This window comes from Phalaenopsis equestris, unplaced genomic scaffold, assembly GCF_001263595.1.
Source record: "Phalaenopsis equestris unplaced genomic scaffold, ASM126359v1 Scaffold200915, whole genome shotgun sequence".
Classification (NCBI taxonomy): domain Eukaryota; kingdom Viridiplantae; phylum Streptophyta; class Magnoliopsida; order Asparagales; family Orchidaceae; genus Phalaenopsis; species Phalaenopsis equestris.
In genome coordinates, this window is record NW_018220711.1 from 21174 (window position 1) to 30605 (window position 9432).

Below are 9432 nucleotides of genomic sequence, written 5' to 3' on the forward strand. Positions count from 1 at the left end.
GATAATATTCACAATATTTTCATAAATTTACTTTTCAGACCATAATTCTCCAACCACTTCACAAAAAGATGAATGCAAGTAATATGAACTCTCATTATCCTCTCTCTCATACTTCATATCTGAATACATCAAATAAATGAACCAATTTACTCTTCTTCACAACATTTTTGAGCCAATGACTACCCTTAACTTCAGGAGACTCGACAAATACAACAATCAGAACGAGGTTTCATCAACACAGCATATTACACTAATCCAAAATCATAAAAAAATCACTGATTACTAATTTTTTTCCTGTTCTACATTAAAAATGTGTACAAAATTATGAGAACAAAAGAGAGGCCATTATAATGTTAAAAGATACCTGAATCTGAACTCATATGGAAGCACCTGTATTGGCTGGGGAACCGCAGTTCTCCTACACATTTCAACACATTTAACAGCTTCTTTTCTCATTTCAGTTGGGAGCTGCAAGAAAATCCAGTCCAGAAGCAACTCATTGTCCTTTGCAAAATCTAACTTGTACCAATCAAGGAGCTTTGGTATTGCCAATCTGTTTGATTTTGATAAACCGATGGCAGCTTGCAAGTAATCCCTCTTAGCTTCTTCTAACTGCGTCTCTACTTGACACGCAGTGTAGATTCTCACCTATACTTGAGAAAATATGACACAAGTGTCAATGATTGCATTGGGAATCACAAGCATTTGTCCTACTTATATTTTCCTTCGATGTAAATCGAATACATTGAAATAAATTGTACCGTACATTTCAAATGAGTAAAATATCAAAATAATCCGTTGACTATTTTTGTGGGGCCATTTTAGCTCCAAAGCCTATCAAAGTGTCAAATTAGTCCTCTTAGTCTTTTAATATAGACTAAAATAACAATCTTCAAAGAGTTGCATGACCATTGTGACACTTCTTTTTGTTTCAGATAAAACGACATGAGGACGAGAATGAGGGGAGATCATGACATGGTGCAACATTAAATTTCAAGCATCTTAAATTCCTAAAAATTTTGCGGTTTCATCTCTTCAAATAAATTACTAAAAAAAGGTTAAAATGCATAAAAATGGAATACAATACTCTACAAATGCTGGCCACCAAATAACCCCTTGAGATCACCTTATTTTAGCACTTTTACGCTAAATTTTTTCCCTTAAAAGCATTAGCAACATTTTCAAAAACATTATCACATGACACAACATTAAACCAATACAGTAACATAAGACGAAATATAAGGCACCTAAAAAAAAAATATTGATTATGTGACTTTAATCATATCAGTCACGGTATCACAGAGTATCCTTTTCTCACTTTATGCCTGCGGGAGCTAATAATGTTTGAAAAATGTAGAAAAAATTAAATTAAAATTCAGACAAACTTACCGCAGGGGAGGACCAACTTCCACACGAAAGTGCAAATGTAACCAATGGTTCCGGCCAATCTAAACCGAATAGGCTGCTCCTTGTCACCTCACTACTTTTGAAACCTTTTGGTGAAATCTGTAAAGTAAAGCTCTTAAAGGAATTATTTTCCCTGCATTAAAAAGTTCAGCTCTTTCCAAAAACTAGAAGAAGCCCCACTCACATGCTTTGAGTTGTAAGGAATTCTAAGCACGAGGTGCTCAATAGTCATTGCAGTGAACAAATGCCCACCAACATTCACCTTTGCCTGAATAGAATATACAATAGGTAGATAATTCAAGAGGTAAAAGATGAATTTGTTGTAGAACAAGAAGAAACCTTCAGCATCAATGCAAGGACCATCTCTGGAGTGGATGGAATACCATTCTCTATATATGCCTGACAAACAAAGAAGAAACTTATAAATACAAGATTGAAAATTCAAACTTTCATTGTAAAATAAAGCTATTTAAAAAGAAAGCAACATGGAAGAACAACGATACATTCATCATGCATGAATTGTAGATATTCATCCAGAATGCAAGTTTTTCCTGATGAATGAGCTCTGAAATATCGACTGAAGAAAGTTTTCGGAATAGAAGCCTAAAAATAAATGAAATAGTAGCAGATAAGCTATAAGAAATTGCTTGGACACACTGAAGAGGTGGGAAATAAATTTCAGTCAGCAACTCACTTCAGTCCACGAGTTAAAAATGAAAGTTTTGATATACAATTTACTTCACTCGAGCCCGAATCCACTTCACGTAGAAGTTTGTATGGTCCAATGTCCCTTCTTCCAAATTGTTTGCAGACATTGTAAGGGTCTCGAAAGCCTAATTCCTCGTAGTAAGTATCACAAGAGCCTGATACTGATGGGCACATCTCGTTCCCCGCTGCACTTGTGTTCTTTGGCGACCCAAGCCTTGCGAAAATGCGAATAAGGCATCTCAATATTTCCTCTGATAATTTGTTAGCACCGGTTGCCTCTTCGCATGCCATTCGATTTAAGCAACCATGATTGCCACGGGCCATGATTTCCCTGTCAACCGTCTGAAATAACAAGCATTTAATTAAAAATCAATCTTTTTTCAAGAAGAAGAAGAACGATGCTACTTCACCTCAGAAATCGGAATTCTTGAAGCATTCTTTATTGGAGATTGCGCTAAATTCCCTGCGGGAAGCTTATTTGACTGATTCTCTTTCCCCATATGGTCCTCATCTAAGGAAAAAATGAATTTTTTTGGAAGCTGCTTGCCATTCGTGAATCGGTTGAAACAAGGAGTTAGGTTGCTGATCGCAGAAGCACTAGGATGGATTAATGGGGAATGGGCTTTGGTATGTTCTGAATTTCTTGTTTTTGATGAAGGGAATCCATTAATGGTCAAATCAAATCCATTCTGCATGGCTTTTTGGGATGAGGAAATATAGATGGCCTCCTCATAAAGATTTTTCCGAAAATTAATGACTTTATCTTCGAGCCTAGCCACCTCCTCCTCCAACACTGCTACTTCAGCAAGAAGTTCTATTGTCTTGAGATAAACGGAAAGAATAATAATTCAGAACCATCTTTCTAATAAAAGATGAAAGAAAAAGAATTTAATGGGGAATAAATATATATTTACATATGATGGAAGGTAAGAAGGTAGGCGAGGGAGAGCACCCAAGGGCCTAGTAAAAGCTCTTTCCAATGCTCTGTGCACATTTTCTTCATGCCTAAGCTTCTTTCTCAGCTTATCAACCTATAATTTGTTTAGATTCAAGAAGAAGATAAGAAGAAAAGAGAGTATAACAGAGCAAGAGAAGGAATCCAATTCTATCATGAAAGTACTACAGCTTGTTCCAAAGCAATTTTCTTCTCTCTCCTCCACAAGCATCTCTTTGGGCCATTCCTTGAATTGGTTTCTGTACTCCTATCCACGGCCACCATCTTCTTCTCTTCCATCTGTTTAACCGAAAAAAACTAATAATTAAAATAAAAAAAAGTGCCAAAACATTTGCAGGAAAAAAATTGAATTAGTGGTCATTGAAAGGACTTCTTTTTTCATTTTTTGGGTCTCACTTGATGTGATTAGAGTAAACACCAAAATTATTACATGATTCTTCAAATGTAAAAATTTGGTTTTTAAGACGTAAATGAGAATGAAAGTGAACATGTTGAGCATTACAACCAGCAATGGTCCAAAGCGGCCAAAGCTTGGCATATTAAGGTTAATCTCAGAGGAGCTCTTGCCAAGCGGTATATGGCATAACAATTCAGAGCAAAAACAGGGCAGATTTCCATTAATTTCCTATCTAGTCTTAAGTCCAGAGTCCAGCTATCTCTAGCAACCTCAGCCAAATTTTGGAATTTATCACAAACCAATTTAAAAGTAATAAAAAAAAAGAAAAAAAAAAGAATTCAAAGCGCTTTTATCAAAGAATAAATGTATAACGCAGAATTAACAGGGGCACAATTTCCCAGGAATTTAAAACAAAACAAATGCAATGCTTTCTCACAAAATAGATGACAAGGCTTCTCAAGCTCTCTTGGCAATAATTTTACCAAGATCAGCCGCTTCCTTTCTCGTCCAGGATGCGAGAATTTTCAAGTGAAGAGATTGCAAGCAAAATTAAACACAGGAAGACGATCGTCTGATCCCAAACAAAAGAATTTATTCCGATTAAAGCAAAAGCCTCACTCAAAATAATTAACTGGATTCGTTCCTAATTCAATAACTATAGACCTTCGCAATCCACAATCTCCGAAAATAAAACAAGCCAAAGTAGAAGAGGAATGAATATTGAAGACAGCTCCATTCCAATGATCACGAAACAACAGCTGCAGAACTCTTCAAGAAGTAATCAGAAGATTCAAAACAAAAACAAAAGCAATGGCCATCTCGGATTTCAGCCCAAAATTCTTACTTTATCGTGCTTCGGTACTTCTCGCAGTCCATTTTCCGCAATCCGTGCTCTGGTATTCATATTCTCGTCTTCTCTCTTTCCTCACCAATTCATTAAAATTCAAAAATAAACTCTCCACTTTCTCCCTGGAGAATCACAGTAAAAAAATGGTGAAAACCTTGACAATCCTTTCCAATAGCGGGAAGATTTATTAAATGCTTGACAGGAACAAAGAAAGATCAAAGCCACCAATGAAGCGAATAGAAGAAAGCGGTCAAGGGCTTGTCTTCCCGTTCTTTTGCTGCTGCTGCTGCCGTTGCTGTTTCGCATCGCTGGTCATGCCATTCATAATTATATTTTCCCTTGCGATCAGCGAGGTTTTGGGGACGGGACAGTGGCCGGTATATGGCCCTGGATCTTGGGCTGCAAAAGCGAGAAAACAGCGGAAAGCGGTTATAGAGGTTCTTAGGTTCACCGCGGAGTAATTTGACTGAAATCCAGCTGGTAACGGTTTTTCTGTGGGCCCCATGGTCCATGTGCACGTGCCACGCGGGGCATCATTAGCCAGCGTGGGCAAGGTTTGCATCTCGGGTGCGCTTCTGATTTTCCTGGCTTTTCTGGCTGGACGTAAGTAGCCTTTCTCGGCTCAATTTAAAGTACGGTAGGCCGAAGTTGCAAGGAAATTTTAGCATATTTTATAACATTTTACTGTTTTTTGCTTTTATAAACAGAGGAAAACAAATTTATGAAATGTTTAACCTAGAGGTCAAATTTAATTAGGGGTGTAAACAAACTGAATCCGAATTAGAGATCGTGTTCATGTTTAGTTCATTTGAAATTAAATTTGTTTAAACTAAACTCATGTTCAAAATTGTTCGTGAAGTTATTGTTCGTGCTTGGTTTGAATTGTTCGAAATTTGTTCAATTTAATTCAAAATTATTTCAAATAATTCGTTCAAGTGTTATTGGTAGTTTTATATAGGTTGTATTGAAGGGTTGACGAGGTTTCACGATAAGTGGTATTATTGGCATTGTTATTTGGGTGATAAGTGGTGTTCTTTGGGTTGATTCTGGTTTTATTGCGGTTCCGCGACAAGTGTTGCTATTGGCCGTGTTATTATTGTAGTACTGCGGTGTTTTTGGTTTATTTGAGGTGAAACAATCGAAGTTATTGGCGTGTGGAGTTGAAAAAAATTAGTGTTATTACGTGCGATTTGCGCGGCAGCGGGTGTTATCGTGCAGTCGTGAAGGCAATTTATTGCAGGTGTATTGTGATAGTATTGTGGTGTTATTGGCAAGATTTTGTCGTGGAACCGTGGTGTTATTGAGGCGGCGTGGCGGCAGTGTTATTGCAGTAGTTTTTTTTTGTTATAGTGATATTATTGCAGAATTTTGTAGCAATTTTGTGATGTTATTGTGGGGGTTTGGCTAGGTCAGAGGAGCGGAAAAAGAGCAGGGATTCGCGAATTGCGGCAACTTGCGATGCCCATTTGAGAACGCGGACGAACGATCGGTGCGGAAGGTGCCGAAGGCATCGGTGCAGTTCGATGCGGAAAGGGCAGGGAGCTTCCTCTACGGGATAACAGAAGTTCTTGTTCGTGATTCACGCGCAATTGGGAGGATCGAGCTAGAGATGGAGCACAGCAAGAGGAAGGAAGGAATCTTAGATTGCTTTCCCGAATTGCTGGATTGGTTTGCGGAAGATTGCTTTCCCGAATTACTGGAGTTTCTTTGTGATTGGTGAGAAGAAGGCAGGCCGAAATTTGGGGAAGAAAGCGGGACTTCCCGATTTTTTCGTGAAAGGGATCGCGAGCAGCATCCGCCATCTTCCTTCCGAATTTGCTTCCTAGAAATAGGAAGGTTTGCAGATTTGTTTCCAGATTTTGTCGATCGTCAACTGAAGCAGAATGAATATTTCAGGCAGAGGAATATTCTCGCGTAGAAGGAAAATTTCAAATATTATGAGGATAAATTTCAGGATATTTTGGAAATATTTTGAGGATATTTTTTTGAAAAGATTTTGAGCAAGGATTTGTAGAGGAATTTGCAGAATAATTTGTTGCAAGAGTTATTTTCAAATGACATTTCTTGTGCAAAATTTGTGGTGGGGGAGTGTGAAGTTCGATGAAATTGGTAACTTCAGATTGTGGCAAATAAGAGTAAAAGATTTGTTGGCTTAATAGTGAATATTGAAAGCTTTGCGGGCAGCAAAACCAGGTGTCATGGAGGATGAAGATTGGGAAGAATTGTAATAATGAGTGGCAGCAACTATACGACTATGCCTGACAGATGAAGTTACGTATCACGCGATGAATCTAAAATCTCTAGGAGAGATATGGAAGAAATTGGAAACTCAGTTTATGGCTAAATCTCTAACGAATAAATTGTATATGAAGTAAAATTTATATGGGCTGAAGATGCAAGAAGGTTCTGATCTGGTGCAACATATTAATAACTTTAATCAAATAATCATAGACCTGTCACGTCTTGATGTGAATATTGAAGATAAAGATTGAGCGATGATTTTGTTGTATTCATTGCCTTCTTCCTATGAACACCTAATGATTACTCTTACATATGGGAAAGAAACTATCAAAGTTGATGAGATTACTGCAGCATTGTTGTCTCACAACCAGCTGAATCAGAATGCAGGGGAAAGCTCTTATGGTGACAGTTTATATGTTAAGGGTAAGTAGGATCGTGTAAGGAATAAAGAGAATGAGGGTTATAGAAGGCAAGATTCCAGATCCAAGTCCAAAGGCAAAAAGACAATTCATTGCTACAATTGCAAGGAGCCAGGTCAGATGAATAGAGATTGTCCCAAGCTAAAAAAGCAGACTGTGGAGAAAGGTGATGCATCATCAAAGTCTGTAAATGTGGTGCAGAATGACAATTCAGAGTGCAGTGATGGTGATATGCTTTCAGCTTCATCAACTCAGTTTATGGATGCATGGATTCTTGATTCAAGGTGCTCTTATCACATAACACCTAACAGGGAATGATTTACTTCACACAGGTTAACTAATTATGGATAGTCTATTTGGGTGATAATAGATGTTGCAATATTGTTGGAATTGGAGAAGTCAGAATTAAGATGTATGATGGCATAGTTAGAACGTTATGTGATGTCAGACATATTCCAGATCTGAAGAAGAATTTGATTTTCTTGGACACTCTACACATAAATGGTTTTATTCCAAAGGCAAATGAGGATAAGGAAACCATCAAAATTGTTAAGATTGCACTGACGGTGATGAAAGGAAAATTAAATGCAGACAATATCTACAAACTGTTGGGGAGTACAGTTGTAGGTGAAGTTCATTTTGTGGAGTCAGATGATGATAGTACAAAGATATGGCATATGCGTCTGGGTCATCTCAGTGAACTTAGGATGGAGGAATTGCATAGAAGAAATCTATTGCATGGTGTTAAAAGCTGTAAGCTCGATCTTTGTAAGTTCTGTGTTCTTAGAAAACAGACTAGAGTCAGTTTTATGACTGGAAAATATAAACTGAATGGATTCTTGATTATGTGCATTCTGATGTATGGGACCCTACTAGGGAATCGTTATTGAGAGGATCTCAGTATTTTGTTACTTTTATTTATGATTTCTTCAGGAGAGTTTGGGTGTATTTCTTGAAGCTGAAACTGAAATCTTTCTAAATTTAAGCTGTGAAAAGATGAGGTGGAGGACCAAATTGGCAGAAAGATCAAGTTTTTGAGATCCGATAATGGCACAGAGTACACAAATTTGCAGTTTTAGAAGTTCTGTGAGGAGTATGGGATTCAGAGATATTTTTTAGTGCATAAGACACCATAGCAGAATGGTGTGGCAGAAAAGATGAACAGGTCCTTAACTGAAAGGGCAAGATGCTTGAGACTGAATGCAGGGCTTCCTAAGAGTTTTTGGGCAGAGGCTGTGATTATGACATGTTATATCATCAATAGATAACCTCGGGCATTGTTGGGTGGCAAGGTCGCAGAAGAGGTATGGACAGGTAATCCAGTTAATTTTGATCATTTATGGATTTTTTGTTGTCCTGCTTATGTGCATATACCTGGAAATGAAAGATCAAAACTTCATGCAAACTCCAAGAATTTCATCTTTTTGGGCTATAAGAAAGTTGTGAAAGGATACAAGTTTTGGGATCCGATTACAAAGAAAATGGTGATCAGCAGAGATGCAGTTCAGCAGAGATGCAGTCAGCAGAGATGCAGTTTTTGATGAACAATCCATGTTACAGCATAATCAAGATAAGGTGTAAGGGAACAATTCTAGTTCAGATGCAGTGTAGATGGATTTAGAATAGCATCCAGAAACAACTGAGAGAGTTGAAGGTTCAAATCCAACATCTGGTGATTCCATTCTAGATGATCTGCAGAATTATAATCTAGCCAGAGACAGACAGAGACGCACCAATATAAGGCCTCTTAGTAAATTGGGTTATGAAGACTTGGTCTCTTGTGCACTTCTCATTAGCAGCGATGATCCAGGCACTTTTTAAGGAGCTATCATTAGCCAGGAGGAAGAGAAATGGATGGGTGCAATGGTTAAGGAGATGGAGTCTTTGTAGAAAAATTGCACATGGGAGCTAGTTCAGATTCCTGAGGGAAAGAATGTTATTGGTTGCAAGTGGGTGTACAAAAGGAGACCAACAGTATCAGAAAAAGAAGAGGAAATTTTGAAGGCTCAACTGGTAACAAAGAGATTTTTACAGCAAAAGGGGATAGATTATGATGAGATCTTGTCTCTTGTGGTCAGACATACTTCAATCAGTACAGTGCTTGCATTAGTAGCCATTTGGGATTTTCATTTGGAGCAGAAGGATGTTAAAACTTTTTTCTTACATGGAGACCTGAAGGAGTTGATTTACATGGAGCAGCCAGAAGGGTTCACTCAACCTGGACAGGAGCATCTGGTTTGCAGGTTAAAAAAATCGTTGTATGGGTTGAAACAGTCTCCAAGACAACTCCAAGAGTGTCTAAGACAATGGTACAAACAGTTTGACTCCTACATCAGTCAGATCGGCTACAAGAGATGTGAGTATGATTGTTATGTTTATGTGAAGAGCCTTGATGATCGTTCTATTATTTTTCTGTTACTGTATGTTGATGATATACTGATTGCTGCAAAGAAAATGA

The 9432-nt window shown here is 37.8% G+C and overlaps 1 protein-coding gene across 2 annotated transcripts; it reads right to left on the reverse strand.

Annotated features, from left to right (window-relative positions):
- Positions 1-261: 261 nt before the first annotated feature.
- LOC110035947 lies at positions 262-4700 on the reverse strand. Of its 2 annotated transcripts, none has more exons than XM_020740286.1 (11): positions 4540-4700; positions 4312-4436; positions 3239-3349; positions 3030-3146; positions 2526-2936; positions 2102-2457; positions 1911-2010; positions 1747-1806; positions 1592-1675; positions 1390-1506; positions 262-648 (listed from the first exon to the last, which is right to left on the reverse strand). In XM_020740286.1, exons 2-11 carry the CDS (start codon positions 4369-4371, stop codon positions 346-348), a joined length of 1719 nt encoding a protein of 572 aa, XP_020595945.1. In that variant the 5' UTR covers positions 4372-4436; positions 4540-4700; the 3' UTR covers positions 262-345. The 2 variants fall into 2 exon arrangements, with proteins under 2 accessions (XP_020595945.1, XP_020595946.1); XM_020740287.1 differs by having other exon boundaries at positions 577-653.
- Positions 4701-9432: the final 4732 nt, after the last annotated feature.

Coding starts and splice junctions, on each gene's coding strand:
- LOC110035947 (XM_020740286.1), bottom strand. CDS start 4,371: ATGAATACCAGAGCACGGATTGCGGAAAATGGACTGCGAGAAGTACCG. Junction 2,937..3,029: donor CTTCTTACCTTCCATCATAT/GTAAATATATAT, acceptor GTTTATCTCAAG/ACAATAGAACTTCTTGCTGA. Junction 1,807..1,910: donor ACAATTCATGCATGATGAAT/GTATCGTTGTTC, acceptor TTTGTTTGTCAG/GCATATATAGAGAATGGTAT.